At 45.0% G+C, this 25,113-nt stretch overlaps 2 protein-coding genes across 8 annotated transcripts; one reads left to right on the top strand and one right to left on the bottom strand.

Moving 5' to 3' along the window:
- Positions 1–1,389: 1,389 nt before the first annotated feature.
- Positions 1,390–2,906, bottom strand: LOC101770723 (heat stress transcription factor C-2a-like). The gene is made up of 2 exons (XM_004951323.4): positions 2,490–2,906; positions 1,390–2,396 (listed from the first exon to the last, which is right to left on the bottom strand). Exons 1-2 carry the CDS (start codon positions 2,712–2,714, stop codon positions 1,782–1,784), a joined length of 840 nt encoding a protein of 279 aa, XP_004951380.1. The 5' UTR covers positions 2,715–2,906; the 3' UTR covers positions 1,390–1,781.
- Positions 2,907–14,191: 11,285 nt separating this feature from the next.
- On the top strand, positions 14,192–24,288 carry LOC101768695 (probable LRR receptor-like serine/threonine-protein kinase At1g53440). 7 transcript variants are annotated; one of them, XM_022826818.1, is made up of 27 exons: positions 14,303–14,438; positions 15,468–15,689; positions 15,761–15,821; positions 15,917–16,255; positions 16,389–16,560; positions 16,663–16,734; positions 16,809–16,877; positions 16,970–17,041; positions 17,147–17,218; positions 17,701–17,772; positions 17,850–17,921; positions 18,027–18,098; positions 18,206–18,277; positions 18,358–18,429; positions 18,817–18,888; positions 19,028–19,105; positions 19,237–19,296; positions 19,378–19,416; positions 19,507–19,556; positions 19,658–20,028; positions 20,356–20,551; positions 20,677–20,802; positions 21,710–21,864; positions 22,354–22,564; positions 22,696–22,930; positions 23,126–23,276; positions 23,493–24,288. In XM_022826818.1, the coding sequence occupies exons 5-27, from the start codon at positions 16,538–16,540 to the stop codon at positions 23,856–23,858; spliced, it is 2,778 nt and encodes a 925-aa protein (XP_022682553.1). In that variant the 5' UTR covers positions 14,303–14,438; positions 15,468–15,689; positions 15,761–15,821; positions 15,917–16,255; positions 16,389–16,537; the 3' UTR covers positions 23,859–24,288. The 7 variants fall into 7 exon arrangements, 5 of the variants coding, with proteins under 5 accessions (XP_012698401.1, XP_004951375.1, XP_022682553.1 ...); XM_022826814.1 differs by having other exon boundaries at positions 15,917–16,560; XM_022826817.1 differs by having other exon boundaries at positions 15,911–16,560.
- The last annotated feature ends 825 nt before the right edge of the window (positions 24,289–25,113 follow it).

The following is a 25,113-nucleotide window of genomic DNA, read 5'->3' as shown; positions in this document are numbered from 1 at the left end:
TACTCCCTACTCCCTACTCCCTACTCCAATCCATCCTGTTGTTGTCCTGTCACCGATGAGAGCTTGCAGCCTTGCAGGCATGGCAGCGACTCGATCGGCGCTGCCCTGCTCTGCCTCTCCCTACGCGACACACACGTGACTGCCTCTCCCGACTGCAGCATCCATCTCTTTCCAATGCAGCTGATGAGCAGAGAACTGGCTGGATCTACTAGTACAAGGGCTTTGAAACTTCAAACCTGCATCGGTGTGGTGTCGTCGGGGTGTTCACGTCGTATCACCGTGTGCCACGACATCATATGCCGTTGCCGTGCATCTTGTCCGCGGCAAGATGCGCTGATCGGCTAGCCGGCTACCGTCGATACTACTACCGTACTACTGGAGTTGTTCGTGTCTAGTCTAGCACCGAGCCAAAAGCTCCACCTCCATGGTGAGGGATCGGAAGGGAGATTTTGGTGTGCCCCGCGCCTGATAAAACGCAGTAGCGCGCCACAGTAGCTATTCAGTTATACTCTCTTTTATTTAGAAGAGAGGGCAACATCTTATAAAAGATGAAAGCTAAAATATTAAATTAAGAAGTAATTCCGTTTTACTACATTCACCTATCCACTTTATTCACCTAAAACCCACGACAAAATTTAGACTCAATTTACATCCTGAAATATTTCAATTGGTCAAATATCCCGTAATGAAATCTCTCCTTTTTATTTGTTCGTAAGCAGGTTGGGTTTTAATTCAAATTCTATGAGTGGATACAGAACATGATTTCCTATGTTAAAAATTATAATTATTTTTATAAGCTAATGACATTTAATATGAAATTGATGTTAAGAATAAGATTACCAAACTGCAGGAAAAAGTTATCATGATCTTTTAATATACTATATTTTTAATACAAGGTATCATGTGTCATCTCGCAATTCTTTAAACTAAACTTACCTTGTAAGTGGAGAAAAAAGAGAGGCATATTAAAGGGTATATTGGGGTCAATCAAGGAGTTGGAGTAGCAAACCGGCCCAAAGATAGCTTGGACGCGGACGTCACTAAGGCCCAAGCTACTGCGGCCCAGACGTTTTAGAGTCCTATGCGGCCCAAATAATGAGTCTTGTGGGTGGCGCGAGCCGGGGCGGGCAGGTGCCGGCATCGTCAATGAGCTGCTGACGAGACGGCGAGACGCGCGCGAGCGGCGCCGCCGTGCCGACCCGGGAGGCGGGAGGTGGGCGTCCTCGTCCGCGGCGCCGGCGAAAAGGATCTGCCGCTGTGCCAGCCATCTTTCCCGGCGACGAGGTGCGGGACCTGCGATCCGCATCGCAGGGTGGCGACATCGTTTTGCTTTTGCACCTCCAATCAAATCGTCCACTGCAGTTCGTCCGTGCACCATGCCAAAGATCATTTCGGCCAAGAGAGGGCGAACTGGAAGCACTACTGCTGTGTGGTATTCACATCACACTATCACAGGGGAAGCAACATGACCTACCTAGACCTAGCCTGCCTAAACGACCAAGGCTTTACACTTTTACAGCCTCTTATTCCGCACGCGTGACCGCACACCCACAAGTCAGGCTCAGGCACATGTGCAGACACGACGCGACTTACATGTAGCACCCACCAGGCTACCCAGCCGGCCAGCCCGGTCGGAGAGCTGCTCCCATCTTGCTGGGCCTCCGCCACCGTTCGCCGTTGCCACATCCCCAAGCAATTCGCGAGGGCAGCTGGCGAACGGAGCACGCACACGACGACAAAACCGACCACCGCTATCGGACGCAGCACACACGTCACCGCCATCAGTAGCCGCTGTTCACGGGGAACACGTACGGCGGCGGCTGCAGGTATCCGCCGGCCTCGCCGCCGAACCCGACGTCATCGGCGCCGGCGCTGTAGAACCCGCCGAACTCGGCGGCGGCGGCGGCGTCGCTGCTGCCACCACCATAGACCGGGTCGCCGCCGTCGAGGAGCAGGCGCGCCCTCTTCGCGACCTCCCCGCCGGCGCAGTCCTCTTCCGGACCCGAGGCGAACCCGACGCCGCCGCTCGCGCCGCCTGCCCCGGAGGCCCCGGAGGAGGAGACGAGGCGGCGCAGGACCTGCGGGTCGCCGGCGACCTTGACGAGGAAGGCGAGCATCTGCTTGGGCCGGCGCTCCGTCTCCTGCACGCGGCGCCACATCGCTGCCACCTGGTCCTCGATGGCGCGCTGCTCCCGCTTCAGCCGGACCAACTCCATGGCCACCGCGTCCTCATCCACGGCCCCGGCGTCGCCACCGCCGCCGCAGCCGTCGTCCTTGCGCTTGCCGCCGCCGCCGCCGCTGCTCCTGCGGACGATCCGGGGCAGGAGGTGCGTCTGCCCGCGCAGGAACGATACGTGCGCGAACTCCCACCGGTCCGGATCAACCTTCCGGAAGCCCTGCAGGTGGAATAATCGAACGGCAGGTCAGGCCGACTGGTGATTGGTGAAGAACACAAGCAAGCAATTCACTTTGACAGTGTGGATACGTACGTAGGTGTTGAGCTGTCGCACGAAGCTGGAGAAGTTGGAGTGCTTGAAGTGCGCGGGGAGGAGCGTCTGCGAGAAGACGAAGGGGTCGGCGACGACGAAGCTGTTGTTGTCCCTGCCCCACGCGATGACGCCGTCGGTGGACGGGTCGTCCACCATGCGGTACGTCTTGGCCACGAACGGCGCCACCCCGGCCGCATCCGCGCCCGCGCCGCCGCCGCTCGCCATCGTGGTGCGTCTCTACTGATCAGAGATCACACCCTGCAGTCCTCCCAAAATGATCCCCGCAGGAAGGAGTCGTTGGATATATATACTCGCCGCCGACGTACGGTGGTTGCTATATGTGGCAACGGCTGTGGGCGCGGAAAGGAAAAGGGGAAGGCGAGTGCGTTGTGCCGGAGCCCGAGATGGTAAGCGGAGGGTGACGAGCCGCATGATATAGGTGGGTGCTCGGGAGGAGAGGGGGGCGTGGGGGCAGCGGCGAGAGGGACAGCTGCCAAGTCAGTCCGGACGCGTGTCCCGGCCTCGGAGCCTTCCGTGGCGCGCCCCGCAGCCACAAGTTCCTCGGCTTGGAGGCTATGGACCCCCACCCTACCCCGCGCCTGCCTCTGACGGCCCCGCCGTGAAAGCGGGGAAGGAAAACAAATAGGAAAGGGCGTCGGCCGCACGGTGCCGGCCGGAGGGCCCTTTTTCTCCCTGGCGGGCGAAGCCGTGGCCTCGTGGAGGGGATCCCGTTCTCGGTGTCGCACGGGCATTGGGTAGAGGGGACACGGCGTTTGGACGGGCGCCGGACCGCGAAATCCTGGGGTAGGGTTCCGTTGCCTGTTCGTACGTGGCAAATGAGGAAAGTAATTGCTAAGAATAAAATTATTCTCTTCCCCGCGTCGTCGTCCCTATGGAGGGCGACACGGGACTTCTAGCCGCCGCCGCCTAGTCCCACCACCACCAAGCACAGCTACTCGCTAGTGTAACAATGGGATGACCTTGAAACTAAAGGATGTGAGACATAATGCTCCAAAGATTATAAGATCAAGATCATCGATATTTTCGTATCAATTCATGATAAGCTACCGCTGTCATCAAGATTTTTGCTAAACCTCTGAAGAAATAACAGAATATTATTGGATATTCAGAAGCTTCATGAAGTCTACATTCCAACGAATTAACATTAGACGTCGTGCGTCCTAAAATCAGTTATGGACAAGCACGCAATGCTAAAATAAAACGGATATAACTTTCTCATTTGAACTCCGTTTTAAATGAATGACCACTCGTTAGAAAAATAATTTTATAAAATTTTCAATAGAGCTATATTTCAGTATATGTTCTATTAGACGCAGGGGAAAATCCACGAAGGAGAGAAAGCATCAATGCGATGAGAACAAGATAGAGGAGATGAGGATGACACCAATGAATAGGAGCTTGGGCAATGCTTTTATCAAATGTACATGAATAAATTCAGAAGTTTAAAAAAAATAAAAACCTCTAGAGCATTGGCATATGAAGACACAAGCAGGCTACATCCAATACAAAGAGATGTTAGAAGCGAACCATGAAGCATTAAGAGATGACATCAACCTGCATGGGTGCTTTGGATTCTCGTGCAAAAGACCATGACTTCGCATGAATATTATCGAAGTGAGAAGTTTAGCTATATGACTTTAACCAAAACGCTTTCGGGAGGCAACCCGTCTTTTTATTTATTTTCTTTATTAAGATGACAGTCTATATTATACTTTTTAATCAAAACCATCAAGTAACATTGTACCATTGCTCTAACAAAATTCTGCAACCACATGTTGTATGCTTTAAATAATATTGAGGGAGCACTTTGTTATTTGATCTTGGAAAACTTATATACCCTTTTTGTGTGCTATTAGTGTTTAGAGTCTTTTCCTTTATGTCCTTGTAGAGAGAAATATGAGGTATGGCACCACCCTTCGATTCTAAACTTGTGGCTAGTTAATTTAGGCTAACTTTATTTTGTTTAGACCACCTCCATATCATGTCACTTCGTGTTGCATTGCATTTTCATGTTATTTTTAATCAAAATCTTTTTCCACCTAACCCTTCCTATCAGCCCGGCCGACAACCAGAACTAACAGAGGTTGGATTAACTTGTGTTGATCAGCTTGCTGCACCATTCAGATCGTCCTGAGTTATTTTTGCTTCTGTTCTGACTACACTCTTACATAGAGTCATCCTAAAACCATAGGTTTTTTCTTTTCATTAAAAAAACAAACTCTTTCTTTTCTTTTCTTTTCTTTTTTCAAAACCTCATAGTTAGAGTTTCTATGCTTGATTTCTCTCTTCAAAGTTCCTGCTTCAAACCAAAAATATAGGATATCTATAAACCTACCTTTAGTCTTGTTAGTTTGGTTGTTGAAGATTTTCGATGAACAATTTTCTTGTTGACATTGCTTAACTTCTTTGCCAGCCATGCTTTATCATTCTAAGCAACTTTTTTGACTTATCCAATTGCGTAACAATATTGATAGTCTTCTCGACCTTACTAACCCTGATTTTTGCTAACTCTTTGCATTTGCATTTGCATTTTGCATTTCTCACCCTTGACTTTCGTTATGTTAACACGCTTGGTTTTGTAAACTTTTTGGAGTACCTGAATTCTTTGGCTTTAACGTGGTATTTTATCCAAAAACTTCAGCAGCTGAGTAGTAAATGTGGTGTTTAGAACTTTGTGTAATCTCTCTCAAGTACTAATCTTATGCATTCACACTTGCACGCACATACACTCATTAGGTTTTTTGTTTTTATTTTATTGGATTAGTTGTGCCACACGATTAAAGTTATAGGGATGTTGTTAGTTTATTGGCAATTGATTCTACTCCTGACTGTCACCTCGGAGGTAGTATGTGCATTTGAATTATTTTGTAGGTATGATGAAGCACTTTCATAAAAGGAAAAGAGAAGAAATTAAGGTCAATAAAAACGATAAAAGTGAAGAAGTATAAAGACAAGCTTCGAATGCTTAGAATAAGGATTTCAATAATTTTCACAAAATGTTTCATCTTTTCTCCCATCTTTTCTTCCATGTCTATACAATGCTAAACATGGGAGGACTTGGCAAAGAAAAAGAAGTCGTTCCGTTTCACGTGCCAGGACGACGGGACTTGAGCGACGAGGACGGTTTCCTCGTGTGGCACCCTGCACGCGGGGGCGTGGGCGTCCACCGGCCACCGTGCAGTTTGCTGCCTCCACCAAGTCCAAGGTCCGCTGCCTCCTCGGCGCCGCGAACGGCCAGTCCGAGCGAGGGCATGGGCAGCTGCCGCCAGCAACTCCGAGTTGCCCACTCCCCCGGAGGCCTCGTCAGCTGCCGCCGATGGAATCGCCGCCGCTCTCTGGTCCCGGCACGGACCTCAACAAGTCACGTGAACGCCCCCGCGCTCGCCACGTCGGCCCCGCGGCAGGCGACGCGGTACGCGGCCGTTGGCTCCCAGCCTCCCACTCCCGCGTCGACCCTCGCTGCTTGGCCATGTGTCGCCGCGCGAACGGCGTCATGGCCGGAGCCCCGCCGCATGGGAGAGATTGGCCTCGCTCGCCGAGCCAGGACCGGGAGACTGGAGTGGCTAGCTACAGATGAGACCTCGCGCGCGGGGAGCCTACCTGGGCGCGCCACGCGTGGCTGCGCGGCCGCGGCCGTGGCGCATGCTGGCAGTGGCAGCAAGCCAGCAACAGCACAGCAGAGCAGTGCAGCCGTGCAGGCGCCGCGTGACAACCAATCGAGGATAAACAAAGGTGTAGCGCAGCAAGAGACAAGAGTGTCAGTGTGCCACGATAGATCTGGCTTGTGCTCCTGCAGCTTGCAGACAGACCCTACACCCACCGCCGGTCTCCGGGCTAATGCATGATGATCCATCCTGGCTGTCACGTTTGCGCTCGGTCGGTCTGGGGCTGTTTAGTCTCCCAAACTCGCAACTTTGACACCATGAAGATTCCCATCACATCAAATTTACGGTACATGCATGGAGTATTAAATGTAGACGAAATCAAAAACTAATTGCACAATTTTGTTGTACTTTGCGAGATGAATCTTTTAAACCTAATTAGTCAATATTTGTATAATAATTCACAAATATAAACAAAACGTTACAGTGTGCTACAGTGCTACAACAGTGATTTAGTATCTTCAAAATTGGGTAACTAAACAAGACCTGGGTCTCACCAATACTGTCAGCTCAGCTCAGGACCTCAGGTGGCGTGCTCTAGTAGGAGAAAGGAAAGGAGACACCATATCTCGACGCGAATCCCAGCTGGTTAATTTTCACAGCGGTCAATGTCGTCCATCTTTATTCTAACCAATTTTGTCAAACAAAGCACAGCAATACCTCCGGCGCTTTTGGCCTTGATCTGGACTTTATTAGTAGGTCTCACCTATAATTCTCTAACCCCGTGGAGCCATCTCGCGTCATCTGGACCGATGCCCACACCATTTCGAGCAACCCAAGATACGCTCTGATGCGTGTGGTGTGATTCTTTGGTCCAAGAACAGTAATACTAATAATCTAGCCCAGAAGAAGAAAGCGGCAGGGACCGACCGGCAGCGCAGTGGCCGCCGGCCACGCGTGGCGCTCGGCGACCCACGCCACGCCGCGGCTAGTTTCACCAGCGCAGGTGGAGTCGCACCCCGCGGAGGGCGGAGCCTACCTTACCGTGGCGCGGCACGCGTGCCCCTGGGCATCCGCGTCGTGGCGACGAGTGCATGGCCGCAGCAGTGAGTTATTAGTGACCTTCCCTCCCCGGGCAGTCCCGTGCCGTGGGCCGTGCGTGCGCGCACGTCCGTCCACCTCCACCTGAGCACCTAGCTCACGTCTCTCTCTTGGTTTGTTGCTCTTTGCGCAGCGCGCGGCGGAGCAGGTACGGCTTCCAACAGCGGCGCGCGTACGTCCCACCGCCCATCATACCAAAAATCATATCGGGGGAACGGACGGCGCGTGACTGCCTGGGGGAATCCATCCCCCCTGGCCTCCAGGCCTCCCACGCTGTTGCCGTTGCGGCCGGCCGGCGTTTCGTCTCGGCTTGCTGCCTTGAGAGTGCTGGGGTTGTGGTTGTCCGTGTCTGAGGGGTTCCATCCTGCCTGGTGGGTCGCTTCTTTTATGCATTTGGTTCCAGGCGAAGGAGGGGCCAGGGCCAGGAGAAAAAGGAGCTGCATGCAGCCAGCCAGCCAGCCAGGACATGAGCATCATCATCCCGGAAAGGAAGTGTGGATCAGGAAAAGGAGTCGGGGTGGTTCGCGGTGCTCGATCGTCATCCGGCCGTGGCCGGGGCAACACTTTGGGCTCGCCGATTGGCCCCCAGTACTAAATTTTGTATTCTCTCGCCTGTCCCGGCCCAACCGCTTTCGCCGCCGTGGCCGACAACGACGTGTCCGCCCTCGGCCCGGCGTGCCTAGCTACATCAACGAACCCAGGGACCAGGGCACGTGGCGGCCAAGCCGAGCTCGACCAAATCCATCATCTCGACCGAACCGTAGCGTCAACGTTGTCCGTCGTGTTGTCCCTCAGTCCGTTGTTATCTCATCTCTCGCGGGAACTCGCCTCGGGATCTTAGTTTGTCCATGGTATGAACCTGTTAGGTACGGTGCAACCGTGCAAGGAGGGAGAGCAGCGTGCTTGAGCTTGGAGCTACTCCCTCCATCCTAAATTACTATTCGTTTTAATTTTTTAAATACATAATTTTTTGTTATGTTTCTAGATATAACGTATATTTACGTACATATCAAAATTTATGTACATAGAAAAGTCAAAACAAATAGTAATTTGGAACGGAAGGGGTAGCTAGCGAGCTCCCTCATGAATCTTGACGATATTCTAGTGACGCTAAGTTGGTAACACAGTGAGCATCTCCTGCGATGGTAACGCACTGGTTGATGGCTTAGTATATTGATGAACGGGGAGGAGAGTGTCCTGCACGTAATACGTGTATATGCAACGACGACGGCATCATCACTTCTTGTCAAACAAGGAAATTAAAGAAAGGGCGAGCGCACTTTGAGCTTTCCACATCCGTGGTGTCGTGTCACGTCATCTCGGGGGTGATACCGTGCTTAATCAACCACTTTTTAGAAGTAAAGTAGTATAGCAACTAAATAAAACAAGTGGTTTAGTTTGCGGCTGGAGGGGTGACCAAGGTCGTGTTTAGTTGGGGAATTTGGGAGGTGCCAAATTACTGTTACAGCACTGTAGCACACTGTAGCGTTTCGTTTGTATTTGTGAATTATTGTCCAAATATTGACTAATTAGGCTCAAAAGATTCGTCTCGCAAAGTACAACAAAACTGTGCAATTAGTTTTTAATTTCATCTACATTTAGTACTCCATGCATGTACCGCAAGTTTGATGTGATGGGGAATCTTCTTTTTGCATAGTGTCAAAGTTGGGAGTTGGGAGTAACTAAACATGGCCCAAGTAGGCGCAAGCGCGAGCGGATGGAGCGAGTGGGACCCGGGGCTCCCGCGGCCATGAGCACAGAATCCGGCAGATATGGCTGTCACGAACAGACCCAAAGGGAGTAGGCCGGGCAACACCTCGCGCCCGACCGTTGGTGCCCGAGAACGACGTGCCCCCGGCCGGCATGCTGATGATGGCTGCGCCGCACAATCGCGGCCGGGTACGTGGCGGCCAGGCCCCAATTGTCTCGTCCCTCGATCAGCCAGCCGTAGCATAGCATCTGTGGTTTTAACTTTTAGCTACTTCTAGGCACTGTTGTTATCTCTTTCCAGATCTCGTCATCATCATGTAATCTTTGCCAAAAGTAGGGGGGAAAGGGCACTGCAAGTGTACGCGTGCGTGTACGTCACAGGTACTCAATACCTACTTTGGCTACTACCTGGAGATGGGCTCGATCGACTGCCAATAAACCGTGATGAGTGATGACTGTAGTCTGACTATCGGGTATGTACTCCTGTATACAGTCTGACCGGAGTATGACAACTCTCGAGGCGTTTTTCTTTCTTTCGAAATAATCATGGTCGATATCACAGTCGTCGACGGTGGTTGACATCAACAGCTCGAAGTTGTCAAAAATTCGTATTGGCTTCGCATTCTAGCTAGGATGAGCTCATGCACGGAACACCGGCCCACTATGCCTTAGGCCCAGTCGAACGTCCAAATGCACACCACACACACCCTCAGTCAGTGTGCTTGCCGCTACGGCCCAAGTCTCTTTCTTCGAAACCTGAGCCAAGCTCGGCAAAAATATTGGGCCACGTCACCTCCAAACTTCGACCGTTGGATCTCCTGCTGGGTCGCATCGGACGGACGGTCTAGAGGCTCCGCTCAATCACTCTCTCGCGACGTTTCGCGAGCAGGCAGGTGAGCACGCTGCGCGCACGGCTCCGCCGCCGGCCGGCCGGCCCTTCCTCCCCCTCCAGCGGTGGGACGACCTCCAGCATCCCACCGCATTTCTGATATTCCGTGCGCCCTCCCTCCATTTCGCAGCCTCTTCTCGTCGTCGAGTCGCATAGCAGTGGCTGCGAGCAGGAAAGAGGTGATGCGGCGGGGGCATGATGGGAGGAGTAGAAGAAAAGGCGGGCCGCGCAGCGCACTTGCGCCTTGGCCTCCGCCGCGCTACGGTGCTGGCTTGTCTCGCCGACGGCGCGGTCTCGACTCGTTGGAGCCACGCTGTATGCTGTCGTCGAACCCACCTCCTCTGTCCTCTCCCCTTCCGCAGCATGTGGACCGATGTCGTCAAGCACCGCTGCAACCAATGTGGTGGTCGGTGGGTGTTCCGAACCTGATAAGGGGCCACTACAGGCTATAAGTTCCTCTTCCATATTCTTCTCTGCTCCGTCTCTAACAGTTGCTGCTCACCAAACGTTCGATCAAATGTCTGAGAGACGGAGTTTACTCTCGAGCTCTTTGCTTAGCATTGCCTCCATGGCAGCTGCTGGCTTGGTGCTTTCTTCTTTGCAGGCACTGCCGTATGCTGCTCTGGGAAGGATGGACTAGGCAACTGGCCAAGCCTCTCTTTGCTGCAATATGCGCTTGTGTCGAGAAGATGAACAGTGATCAAGCTAGCTAGTTGTTGACGAAGTTAACACTGGAGCATCCAAATAATTTTCCAAGTTCATAGGAAAAATTGATAGATCTTAAAATTCTAAATCATGTCATATAGCTTTTACCATGTGCCACTCTCCAATCTGAAATTACCAATCAGAACGTATTTAAGCTTAATAATTCCAATGCTGAAACAAATTATAGAAAAAAAATTGCTGAAAGTACTTATACTGGCCACTGTTTTACCCATTTCTTCCAGGTTACGGCTTAGAGTTGTGTGATGTCCTCAAGCTTGATTCAAAGAAGCCTAACCATTCTTCAAGTTGAATCTCTGATTGATTCAAGTTCTGGAGAAGAGAGAGCTTCAGGTGAACCTTACTGGAAGTTCTGCACATGCTCCTAAATTCGGGCATTATTGTCCTAATTCCAAATACTCCCGAGTTCTGGCATTACAGTTCTCATGGGATGAGAAGGCTGAGGCTTCATGCACATAAAATGCTTCTTCCCTTACTGTTAAAAATAAAATGATCAAAGCTGTTGTTCCTCAGCTATTTTCTTTCAAGTTGCAAATTCTTGATGCACTAAGGAATAATACAACTCAAATGCCCAACGGCTCGAATGTTCAGTGTGCCTTGGTAATATGTAGTAGACATTTAATACTTTATACCCCAACCAAATAATCAAAAAGGGTGATAGCATAACAGTAATTGACAAACAACTTGTCAAATGGTAGTTTCTTTTTAAAAAAATAAAAGAATACCAAGCGTGTATATAGCTCTAGTATTTGAGCTTATGTTTATGTATTGCAGTTACTTGACTGTTGAAACTCACTTCACGTAAATATAATAGTAACTTTGTTTATATGTACTCAAATTACAAATTAAACTCTTGAGAAAGATCCAAACTCGATAAAAAAAACCCAGCTATACATGTTTCTAAATCTGCTGGCATTATGGTTCTAACTCCAGACGCTCCCACAAATTTGGACCACTGCAGAAGAGTAGACTCCAAATGAAATATCTGAAGGCACCAATTTTCAGAAAGGGATTTTATCAATCAATAAGCTAATGCAGAGAAATCTAACACCTACATGTGTTTTTGTCTGTTTCTCGTATTAACTTTTGCAGCCACTTATGTTCTCAGATCATATGTCAAGTCTTTGAATCTTTTATATGCCTTTGCCTTCAGCTTAGCACGAACATTTTGCATGACATGATCTTTCTGTGCCACAATCTTTTCTTTCAAAATGTATATGTGGCATCAGTCATCGCACCACAAGACTTACATGCTACTTTTCCATCAAATTCTGAATCTTTTGGACCCCACACAAAATTACTACTGGCCAGCTTGAAGATGGCGCGGCAACGCCGCGCCCTGTGATTTCTAGTTGATTCAGAAACTCCGAACATCATCGGCGCTTCATCTTTTCTTTCCCTCTGTTTTCCTACCCCCCCCCCCCCCTCCTTTTTCTGAACATGCATTTGTTCTGTCTGAAAAATGAATCATGTCGAGCTGAATTGGACGCGTGTGCAGGAAAGATAAATCGGTTTCACAAATGAAGAAAACGTACGGGCCCACCTTCGTCTCTTGCAGATTTCCATGTTATTAAAGCAATCTCCTGCAAAATTTATTAAATTGAACTAGAAAACATTCCATTGATTTCCTCATCAAAGGACCCGTAGCCTCTGAAACAAGTTAGAACTCTGTATATTGCTGTACAAGTAAATGCCCGTGGTGCAACGTTAATCACGCTGCCCTACTTTTGGCAAAATCGATCTGGTACCCATCTCATGTACTTTCATTGTTCTGTTCAGTGATATATTTTAGTCAATACAAAGTTTTATCTCTTTCGCAAAAAAAAAGACAAAGTTTTATCTGCTTGTCTATTCTTGAACCTGATCGACAAAGTAGGCCCCTGCATTCCTTCCCTTTTCATGCTGCATGCACCAAGACTCGGTTATTTCACACCCGTTCGGACTCTGCTTGAGTATGGTTTCGTTTACGAGTTTTGCACGTGAGCTAATTTCTCTGTTCTGCTCATCAGTGTGGCACTGGCACATTACGGTCGTGGCCATTCTTCTTTGCAGCCATTGTACGGTGCCAGTCTAAGCATGTTGAAAGATCAATAACCAGCTGCTTCTTTGCTACTGTACCTACCATTTCACCACCCTGTTGCTTCCTCGCCATATCCTCGGTCAGATTTTTGGTCGCGGCATGGGCGGCTAGCACTGTAATAACATCCGGTCGACGACGAGATCAATTCAAGGTAGGCGGCCAAAGTTGGCACTGAAAGAAGCAGTGGACGGTATAAGCAGTTGCAGCACACGGCCGGTATAAGCAGTGGACTGAAGAGAAGCGTCAAAGAAAGGTCAGAGTGGGTAGGCACTGCCACACTCGTCTTCTCTGCTTCGTCTCTTTTCCCCAAGCGCATATCGATCTGTATCAGCTCATGTGCGCGTGCCACAAAACGATCTGGTTGCGCTGCGGCTGTGTTCTCAATTCCACGAGATAGAGATGACCAGCAGGGTCAGGGCAATGTCACAGAAAGCTAAAAACCGCACCGGGCGGTAACCTGAATCCTGCCAGGCTGGGACCGTGTGTGACTTGAGTTGCGACGGACACGAACATCACGTAATGTCCTCGGCATACAATTCACAAACTAAGCTTTTTATCATGTGAATTATGTTTTAAATTTATTTATATTGCTGCTTCCGCTGCTACCTATACTGAATCGTGAATATGAGTATTTTATATTATGTTAGCTATGGATTTTTGTCTTAGTTTGTTAAATATTCACCGGCTCAAATTCTACGTAGAAGTATGTATTATGGACCATTAAAACTACATCCGCTCATGCTCCATACCATCTCTGACATCAAAAGAATCTAGACGGACTTTGCTTTTTAACCAAACCCTTCTATTGGTAAGTTCGAAATTGGAGGTACTCATATTTTTCCAACCTAACCTACTATTGTAATTACAAATTTCATAAAATAATTGGACCTAACTGACATCAATAACATTGTTTAATACTCCCTTTGTCTTTAAACATAGGTCATTTACGATAAGAAGTACCTAAAAAGCATAATTATATGTCTATAGAACTTTTCGCAAAATGGTGAAACAACTCGAAATATGGGTTTATCTTATTGTTTAGACTCTGTTTAGTATACTTTCCAAGCAAACCACAATATAACTCTAGCTGTGTTGCAAGTTTGATGGACAGATTACCTGCTAGACTTTTTCAAGTCTAGACACAAAATCATTATGCGAATGAAGCATGCCAAAACCCCCTGATATGAACAAAAGCTGACCCTAACAAAGGGTGGCACATTGCACGCTAAACTCTTGGCGTGGCATGTTTCATGCACGAAACCAAACATACCCTTAATTATGAAAATGTTATTTTTAATGCCCGCAATTCACTATTTTTAAGGTGATTTTTTATCAGGATAAATTTGAATTTCGGTGGAATAACACTAGAGGTAATGCTGAACAAAATGATAAAATTTTTGGTACAAAATTTTATTTTTAGTGGAAAAAATAATAAACTGAAAGGTGCAGGAGGTTTTGGTTGGTCGGCTCACCGACGGTGACCATAGTCTAGTTTGCGGGCGCCCATCCATGATCCATCCATCCACGGCGGTGACCAAAAGGATCCCAGGTCAATTCCCGAGGCGGCGGCTGCTTCCGTGGTGCTGTGCCAGACTGCCAGGGAACAAAACCAGGCAAGAAGGAGATATTCTGAGTCGCTCTCGCTCACGCGCAGACAAACGAAGCTCACACGCCTACCCGCCAAGCTAGCGGGATGGGAGGAGGCGGCTACCACTGCGGCGTTGTGGTTCTGCTCCGCCGCCTCTTCCTCCTGCTCCTGGGCCTCGGCTGCAGCATCGGCGGCCGGTGCTGGGCGCAGGCTACTCGGCTGCCGCAGCAAGAAGGTGAGGGGGCACCACTACTCAATTCTTAGAGCAACGCTAGTTTTTTTTAGCAAAACGTTTTGGTTGGTGGTTTTAATTTGCTCCGTGGAAATCCAAGTCTGCTCCTTCCTGATTGAGCTCCTGAATGGAATTTCTATCTCCTACTCTGCAAGAGTGAGGAATTGAAACTACTCCTCAAATAGTCGGTTGAGATAACAGGTGCGGATAAAAAAAATTGACGGTGAAGTTTTTTTCCGCTTAAGAGCGACTCCAAGAGGCTGCTAATCTTACTCTAATACTCTTTTTTAGAAAAAAGAGAAAAAACGAACTCCAACAGTTCACCCAAACCTTCCCCAATTTTTTTAGCAACGCTAAAAATCAGCCTACCACCGCCTATATTTTAGCGTTGCTATTCCTCCCCTAATCCTGATTCCCGCACGCTCGCGCGTCCCTTTCGGTGGGCCCAATATGATGACGTGGTCTGTTTTAAAATATTGGGGGCTATTTATTAGCGATTTGCTGTTGATTGATATGTTTTTGGGGGAAATTTTTTTTGGAAGAACCCCCGAAACATAGTTTTGGAGAAGAATTTTTTAGAGTACTCTTGGAGTTGCTCTAAATTCTTGAAGCTTATGAACAACATTAGCTCTCATATACGGAATCTGTCACACATCTTTGTTCTATTTTGGTTGATGCACCCCAGACTCATGCATTCTTTGATGATTGCACTTGGGTCAAAAACGTACCAACAACTACTTTTCTGATATAGAATCAATCTAAAGTTCCTGCTTACATGGCAAGAACGCAATCCAGTTTCGCTTGATGCGAGGGCCATCTGTGAATTTGCTAGTTCTCTCGGGCACCACTGAAAAATCCAATGTTATACTAGGGTATTATCGTATTAGCGCAGATAGGATAGCACCTTTAATCCATTGCGCACGTCGAATTTTCTTCCTCAACATTAGGTCGGTTCCCTCCACTTGCCTGGCGATCCAATCAACTAATCCTCTCGACCAATTTTCACCTTTGACTGGCGCGTTCTTCTCCAAGAATCCCAACTTACGCTCCATGAGGCATGCTCAGGCCTGCGGGCAGGCGGCTCGCGGCCAACTTGCTCTGGTCCAGTGGGTGGCGCACGCCAAGTGTTTGACGAAATGGTCAAATGCGGAGGGTGCATCCGGGCCGTTTGCGTCGCTGTGCTGAGCTGGCCGGATTGTTGGTTTTGTCGGCAACGCGTGCTAAGGGGTTTTGCCGTGACCACCGGTACCTACGGTATGTTGCACATCCTAGGCTTCTGCATGTGGTGCTCGGTCATGACTGTTGCTGACTTGTGAGATGTTCAGGTGCTGGCAAAGCTAAAGTGACTAATGGACCGAAGGTGGTGGGTTGAGTTGTTGTGAAAAGGTATGGCCTTCTAAGTACAGTGGTCACAACAAGCACTGCCATATATGCATTGCAAGATTTGTAACAGCCTCAGTTGCTGCCTGATTAAGGAGCAGGCACTCGAAGACAACCGACAGCGAGAGGCTTGCGCATTTACGCTAGGGCAATTATATGGCCTTTCTGCTACTGCGAGATTGCTGAGATCTAAGTGCTGGTGCTCTGGCACATGCTCATAAGTGATAAAGATTAGGTGCCTGGAGGTTGATAGCATCAAACCAAGGAATACTTTGACATATATCGAAGCAGATGGACCAAAGCTGCCCTCTCCTTTTCCTCTGCCGTTCTAAATATTTGGTTCTTGGAATGTTTCATAGAAGTTCTGTGGAATAAACTAATTGTGACTACCCTGCAATGTTCTTGATCCGGGGATGCTTCATGTTCGCCTTATTACTCCGGTACCGTTTATTTATAAATTTTGATTTCCAGGGAAGTAAATTTCCAGCTAAGTTTTGTGCATACCAAATTGCATTTTTTTAACAATATACCAAATTACATTGGGCAAAATTTGAATTGCCTTTGCCTTTTCAGTTGAAGCGCTCAAAGGAATAGCAACCAAGCTTAACAAGACGGACTGGGACTTCAACGTGGATCCATGCAGTGCATCAGGAAATTGGGTCAATTCCCCCACCAAATTTCTTATCAGCAATGTGACATGTGATTGTTCATTCAAGAACCACATGGAGTGTCACGTTATCAGCTTGTAAGACATCTTAGGCACGCCTGAATCCATTAGAACTGTTCCACTGTATTCATTTTGTACTTGAATGTTATCGCATCACGCCTTTGTTTATACACATGACAGGCAGCTTAGGCGTCAGAATCTCAGTGGAGTTCTACCTGAAGAAGTTTTGAATCTTACTTATTTGCGACATCTGTAAGTCCATCAAGCTACCTGAGTTTCAGGATATTCACTGTACATCTGGAAAAACTGGTTTGCACTCCTTGCAGTGACTTGCCACGCAACTTCATTCAAGGACCAATTCCAGCATCCTGGGCAAGCCTACCTGTTTTTAATCTGTATGTCTTGTGCTGCTCCCACCATATTGTCACAACTCACAAGCATGCGTGTATATGTGCGTCCTTTATTAACATTCTAGTACATTCTACAGGTCTCTGCAGGGAAATCGCATATCTGGAAGACTACCTAAGGAACTTGGACGCATGCCCATGTTGAAATCTATGTGAGTTGTGCCTGCACTACAATTGCAAGTACCTGCAACTTTTTGGAGGTAAAATTGGAAGATACAAAGAGCTAACTATGATAACCTAATAACAAATTTCCTCAGCGTGCTAGAAAGTAATCAGATTGAGGGCCCTATTCCACCAGAGCTGGGTAATATCATCAGCTTGGAGAGATTGTAAGCTCTTGTTTCCACTCGGTCAAAATTCTTGTACTGATTCCTTTTGTTGTAAATTCTAAAATCCATCTGTTGATCTTTATCTGAGGAAGTTTATTGTTACAACCAAGATGACTATAATTCAATTGGCAGTTGTTTTACCCATTTTAAGAAAATCTTCAGCAACTCTGAATCTTGGCATGGCTTGAGATTGGTCAGGTAGCCATATGTTAGTAGCATCAAAGCGTCAATGATGTGTAAATGTTCCATTATAGTTTATGTGAGTTATCATAACTGAACTGTAAGGAATTAGCATAAACAAAATGAAGTAATCCTCTCTTTTTCCCTTGACATGCTGTTAAATTTTATTGATTCTCCCTTGACATGCTGTTAAATTTTATTGATTCAAAATGTCATGAGTTGATCTTTAAATAAATTGTTGTTTCTTCACCATTAACCATTGTACAGAGTTTCTTGAATCACTACTCATTTTTCTCTTACAGTTTCATTTCTGCAAATAACATCACAGGAGAGTTGCCCCCAACGTTTTCCAGGCTGACAAATATGACAGACTTGTATGTCCCATTCATATTAATCGTGTAAAGTTCTTGCATCTCAAGCAAGTTCTAACTTTTCGTTTGAATAATTGCAGTCGTATTGATGGGACCAGTATCTCAGGGAAAATACCCAGCTTCATTAAGAATTGGCAGCGCGTGAACAGAATGTTAGTTCTTCTCTGATATAAAACATTCTCGACCTTCAAGTGAATCAAAAAGTTTTTTCTTCATTTATTCTCATTTGCATATTAATCCCTCTCTTCATTTTCCAGAGACATGCAGGGTACCTTGATGAGTGGACCTATTCCTCAAGAAATTTCCTTGCTAAAGAACTTGACAGAACTGTATGAACATTCTACGTTCTGTTTTGTAACTACTTGTAGTTTTATGTTGTAGTGGGAATCTGGTATTTAAATAGGAATGTAATTGACCGAAGGTTTTGCATCATCAGGAGGGTGACTGATTTGAGTGGACCAAGCATGAAATTTCCTCCCTTACAAAATGCGCTGCACCTTAAAGAATTGTGAGTTCATGTTTCTGAGATTTTTGCTATCTTACCAGAAATCATTCCCACTAGAATACTGAATTCCCTTTGATTTACAGGGTCCTAAGAAATTGCTCCATCTATGGTGAAATACCTTCTTACCTTGGACTAATGCAGTACCTTAAAGTCTTGTAAGTAATCTTTGCCTGATCATTTCACTTAATTTTCCATTTGTAATGTTTAATATCAATGTGATTATAACAAAAAGATGGGGGTGCATGTTTAGCTCTGTTTGGATGGAAGGAATAGTTGTTCTTAGGTAAAATACGGGTGGAGAAAGCTTTGGCACTCTTAATGTTGCTATATTTTCCCATGTTATTAAACACTTGTCTCCTCTTTTTTCTGTGTGTACCTTTATCATCAGTAATTCTGATATGCATCCATAGTCTATTATCCAGTTCATATTTGTCTTTGCGGGGTATTACAGGGTGCATTATAGATTATTTTTCTCATAACAATGGACATGGTCCCATTAATCCTTGATCATATTCTTAATCATTATGGTCTTCTATTTTCAGAGATATAAGCTTCAACAAGTTGACCGGTCAAATCCCAATAAATTTTCAAGGAATGACAGCACTACAATATTTGTGAGATATTCATTCTGTAATACTATTATTTTAATTTCCAACTTTTGCTTGTGTTTTGTACAATTGGATTTGTATCCTGCACTGAGTTTCACCTTTAATTTTCTGATGGAACCTCATTTCAATTCGTGCAAATTATTAGGTACCTGACTAGCAATATGCTGACAGGAGATTTGCCTGATTGGATGTTGAAAAACAGGGCAAGCAATAAAAAAAACATGTGCGTATCGTACAGCGTAGTACTTCTCTATTGACAGACTATTTGCATCCATATGTTCCTGCACTAGCATTTAATTTCTCTTTCATCTTGATCTATTTCTTCTTCCATGACAGTTGATTAATGTTGTGCAGGGATATATCGTATAATGACTTCACGGGTAACCCTCCATCTGAGTGCCAGCAAGCAAATGTGTATGTGCATTTCAAAGATCCTCACATACAATTAGCTTTGTTTTCCATGGTGCTCACATGGCTTGTACGTTGCAATTGCAGAAATATGGTGTCAAGCTTTTCATCTTCAAATGACAATTCGTAAGACCCTATGCAGAACAATTTCTATTATCAAATATCCATGAAAAAAAATAAATTCTAAAATGGTTTTTGGTTATATGTTTTTACCAGATTGCAGCCATGTTTAAGAAAGAATCTTCCTTGCATGGGCAAACCACGCGGTAAGTTCACTTATTTATAGAATATTGGATAGCAGTCCCTATGCTGAGAACTGAGTTTTAAATATCTTAGAGTGTTGAATATTTCATTCAAATATATTCAGATTCCTCCCTGTTCATCAATTGTGGCGGTAAAAGTGTTACGGTGGATGGGGTTACCTACAAGGATGACTCGTCCCAAATTGGAACATCAACCTTTGTTTTATCTAATGATAAGAAATGGGCATACAGTAGCACAGGTGATTTTGTGGGTAACGAGAATGCTGACTATATTGCTAGAAACACATCGGAATTAACCCTGGCTCATCCTGAGCTATACACTGAAGCTCGTCTCGCATCTCTCTCTCTGAAATACTATGGCCTTTGCATGGATAATGGTGAATATATGGTAAAGCTTCATTTTGCTGAGATTGTGTTCACAGAAGATCATACTTATTCCAGTAACGGCAAGCGTGTTTTTGATGTCTTCATCCAGGTATAGTTTCTGTAATATCTAGCAGTTGGTGTTTCCAGCCTGTTACCAGTTGATTCATGTGAATATAAGCAATTTATCAAGGATTAGCATTCTACAATCTAAAAGCAGTTGCTGCATTACAATCCAACTGAGAAAATGAACCCCTATACTAAAGTTGTAAACATCAAAAGTCTTATAAGGTTTATTTCTTGCTGCTGTAATAACCTCTATTCAAACTTTTTATAATAGTTTTGTTTCTATTGTACTTGAAAAGTTCACAGAATACATTATACAGGATTATTTTTTTTCTAATAGATTGTTTACTGAACTTTGCAACAACTTTTTCAGGGTGCTAAAGTATTGGGGGACTTTAACATTCAAGATGAGGCTGGTGGTGTCCGTCGTGCAATTACCAAATATTTTGCAACCAACATTACAGAGAATACACTGGAAATTCACTTATATTGGGGAGGCAAAGGTAGCACAGCGATACCTTATCGGGGCATGTATGGTCCACTGATCTCAGCCATATCGGTAACTCAGAGTGAGTAGTTCGCTCCCCAGATGACCTTTTCTCTTCACAAATTTCGTGATCTATCTTTTTAAAAATGTTTTTGCAACCTTATTTTCTCATACGCTTGGAAATTAGCTAATTCAGTATCAGTACAGCTCGCAGGAACCATCGTGGAGTCTCAACTGGAGTGGTGATCGCCATAATAGCTGTGCCATGTTTGGCTGTCATACTCCTGCTTATAGCCTGCTATTTCAAAATCTGGAAAAGGAAGAATGTTATAGGTAACAATGAGTTCATCTTCTTAATTATACGCTTCTGTTCCAAGTCATTTTATAATTTTTGTATTAACATGCATGGTGGGTTCATTTTCTGTCACTGGTTCAGCATGTTTCTTATCAGTTTATAATTTCTGTATTAGCATATGTGGTTACTTTTAAAAAAAAAACAATTGATTTGAGAAAAACTAAAATGTGGCTTATATGTGCTATTTTCTTTGTTAGTCCTTCAGGGAATTTATGCCATGTACAAATCACATCAAATACAGTAGTTGAATAAAATGAACAAAAAGTATCCATTTGTCACCTCTAATGCTCTCTGTGGTCTCAGAAAAACATTGGGCCTCGTCTGAACAATCCTGATCTGTTTGTTCAGACCAGAAAAATGTTTGTTGTTATGCATAACATAAAAGTTACTGTTTTAACTCTCCATGTATAATTATTTTTCTTGTCTTAGAGTTAACGACACTAATGGTGTTTAGTTTGTTCTGTTCATGTTTTGTGGTATGAGTATTTGCGGCGATATGAAAACCTTTCATATTTAGAAAATTTATTGTTCTACATGATTTTGTTTATGATCGTGAATTAGGGAAGATTTCACATTTACATAATTTTTTTTGAGGTAAATGCAGTTACATAATGAACTAAGATTCATGTTCAACATAGTTTAAGGGTTGTTTTTCCAACCTTTTGGGTTTGCCAGGCTTGTAAACTTAAGTCATGGCCAAGAATTATCAACTTACAGGACACGTTTTAGGGTGTCTAAGTAACTTCTATGTGCAATGTGCAATTAGTTAGTTTATGCCACAAGTCTAAGCTTCGAAAATAAATCTTGTTTTCCAATGAGGTATTCAAATCATTGTTGTATTGCTGTCATGAAGCGTTCATATTTTACTGTCATGTGTCATCACAGGTAGACAATTCTGCAACCAAGGAAGGAAAACTACTATTTCAGAGCTTCAAACACGGGCACAGTATTTCTTTACCTTGAAAGAGATTGAGCATGCAACAAAACATTTTGATCCTGCAAATAAAATAGGTGAGGGTGGCTTTGGACCTGTTTACAAGGTAAAAAAAAAGAACTTTAAGATCCTCTCCCTTCTGGTGGCAAAGAGAAAATAATGTACTTCATCACCTCATTTATTAATACATTTTCACATAAATTGCTTCCTCATCTAATTGTTTGAGTTGCCAAATACCACAACATAGTAATCTAGAAAGATAGCACTCAGAAAGTAATAATCTTTTCTTAATGATTGAGGTGGTTGTTAGCTCTGCTGAAATTAGAAAACCATCAGTTGGTAACCTTTTTATTTCCAAAGAAAATGATGGATAATTTGTTTACAGTCTTCAAGGTAAGCAACTCATCACGACTTACTCAGAGGGTCAAGATACGGGTAAACAGATTTACAAAGCAATTATCAAGGGAAATCAAACCATTAGTAGCTGTGCAACTAGCATTTTAGTTCACCATCTTTTTGTTTCCTCTCCTTTGATAAATATCTATGCGATTATTTCACAGAGTTATAAAACACTCTGTAAACCTCTCGTCTTCAGGGTACACTAGCAGATGGTACTGCTATTGCAGTAAAAAAGCTGTCCTCGAAATCAAGCCAAGGAAATCGTGAGTTTTTAAATGAGACAGGAATAATATTTACTCTAAGGCATCCAAACCTTGTGAGGCTCTTTGGTTGTTGTATTGATGGGGATCAGCTTCTTCTGATATATGAATTCTTGGAAAATAATAGTCTTGGTCGTGCACTTTTTGGTAAGCCTTCATAAATTTTTGTATTCTAAAATTGTATATTCTTGCTCTGAAATGGATTTGTCTCAAGTTAATTAGTACAACACTCTAAAGCTAGCAAGCGCATCCCGTTCTAATAATAAGACATTTCTTAGGTCGTGCAGAACACAAGCTGAAATTAGACTGGCCAACAAGGTACAACATCTGCCTTGGAACTGCGAAAGGTCTGGTCTATCTCCACGAAGAGTCTACACTAAAAATAATCCACAGAGATATTAAACCATCAAATATTCTTCTTGATGAAAAGCTGCAGCCTAAAATATCAGATTTTGGCTTGGCTAAACTGAATGATGACTCTGGTCCTGTGAGCACTCGGATCGCTGGAACAGTGTAAGCTGTTTGTCTAGTTGCTGTTGATCCTTTAATTTTTCTATTGCAGCGATCGCTTAACCTTCTAAAAGGGTCCCATACTTTGAGCTAGTACAACTGTATAAAGCTTCCTATGTATAATGGTATTTTTATGTGGACACATTAAGTTAATGCCCACTATGCCTGATGCTATTGTGGTGGTTTTCGTGGTTTCAGTGGTTATATGGCTCCTGAATATGCCACAAGAGGTTGCTTGACACGTAAAGCGGACATCTACAGTTATGGAGTGGTGACACTAGAAATTGTTAGTGGAATGAGCAATACGAATAGCGTGTCAAATGAAGAATATCTGCACCTTCTTGATTGGGTATGAATATTTTCTTTTGCTGTCTTTCTGTCCTTCAGGACATGGTTTTCATAATTAACACAATAAAGTTTAATTTCATTTTACGTGACAAGGTTACTTAGAACTCTGTCTTCTCTAAAGCCACTGTTAAATTTGCGTAGCTTTTAATGATAGTTGGGCTGTTTTTTTTTGTTCAAACAATTGCTTCACTATTCCTTTTACGTTAACCTCGCTCAGGCTGAAGGATTGAAGCAGCAAGGGAGGCTGCTTGAAGTTGTTGATCGGCGTCTTGGTTCTGACTACTCGCAAGAACAGGCACTGAGGCTGCTGAACGTAGCTCTCCTATGTACAAGCACGTTACCAACCCAGCGGCCAAGAATGTCTTCAGTTGTGAAGATGCTTTGCGGTCAGATCCCAATTGAGGTCTCACCTGACGATGCCGATCTGATTGAAGACTTACATATCGCCCAACCCCACCACTCCTTGAATAACAGCCAAATAGATTGGTCCCAGATACCATCAAGTGATTGTTCAATCTTGCTCCACGACAGCAAGGACAGTGGCTGCTTACCATCTTCGAGTTCCTCTTCTCTGAAGCTGTGAGCTGCAATGCCAAGAATAGCCACTAAAGTTCATGGCGTCGGCAGTTTTTTTGTCCGATGCAGCAGTTGTACATAGGCGAAGATTTGGTGGTTTGGATGCTTCAAATTCAATCGTAGCATATTGCCCGTCGAAACGAAATGTTTTCGAGTCTGTGTACTGATTGGTGATGGGGATGCTTCAAATTCAATCGTAGCATAGGCAGGCAGGCTGGAGCTTGGACGGAATTTGTATCTGTCATCTGTGTACCCTGGTTAACCTTTCGTATCCAGATAATGTAAAGTACTAGGGAAGAATTCCAATGTGTATATCTAGTAAATTTGTTGTCTGTTACACAGAAAATTAGAAAATGGACGACAATTCAGCGCAAACTTGTTGCTCCAACTTCTGTAGCTGCTTCAGATGACCAGTTATGCTATCCATGTTGTCTTCATAGTCGTGTTACTTTGGCCGCATCACATGGAAAATGATTAACTTATGAGTTATTTTACCCATTTCATGGTCGCAGAGCGTCCCACTTCCATGTCAGCAGAGGCGGAGCCAGAAGCTAAATTTTTTCCTTTATTAGGAGGACCAACAGAAATTTGGGCGAATTCACGTATGAGGCACCGGGCTGGAAGATGTTGTAGTTTGTATGCAGTGGGCTGGGCCGTTTTAAACCACGGGCTGATTTCCATCGTAACAAGCCGATCCATCCGTGACAAGCTGATTGCCAACTAGTAATAAAAAAGAAAGTGAAGAAGAAGATGACACTGCAACAACATGCATTATGAGTTTGTGGCACGTCGATCACAGTCTTTATCGAGAGAGAATTTTCCACTTCAGAGACCGTCAGACTGTGCATTCATCTGTTTTCATTGGAGGAATATATGCATTAGATTATTGTCTGTTTGTGAGCCGTGTGAATCTTATCGTCGGCAAAAAAGTGGGGCCCCGCACTGGCCTGCCTTCCCTCTCCATGGTACTACATGCTGATCCGGACAGCTAACCGTACTGACCAAGAGCTGGTGGGGGCCACTTTATCATTTCATTTCGTTTTCACTGTTGCTTAATTCTTACAGCTACGATTTCGATACATGATTCTTCACCATCGCGGGTGATGGAGTGTACCGATGGAATTTCGAGGCTAAAAATTAACCAACTGACGACGGCGAACAGCAATTCTACAGCAACATGAACTGGATGGAGCCAAAGCATTATATTATTACTCATTTTGTTTTTTTTTTAAAAAAAACATTACTCATTCTGCACAATCCAC

This window comes from Setaria italica, chromosome I (genome assembly GCF_000263155.2).
Source record: "Setaria italica strain Yugu1 chromosome I, Setaria_italica_v2.0, whole genome shotgun sequence".
Lineage (NCBI taxonomy): Eukaryota > Viridiplantae > Streptophyta > Magnoliopsida > Poales > Poaceae > Setaria > Setaria italica.
This window is presented reverse-complemented; position numbering and strand designations above follow the sequence as displayed.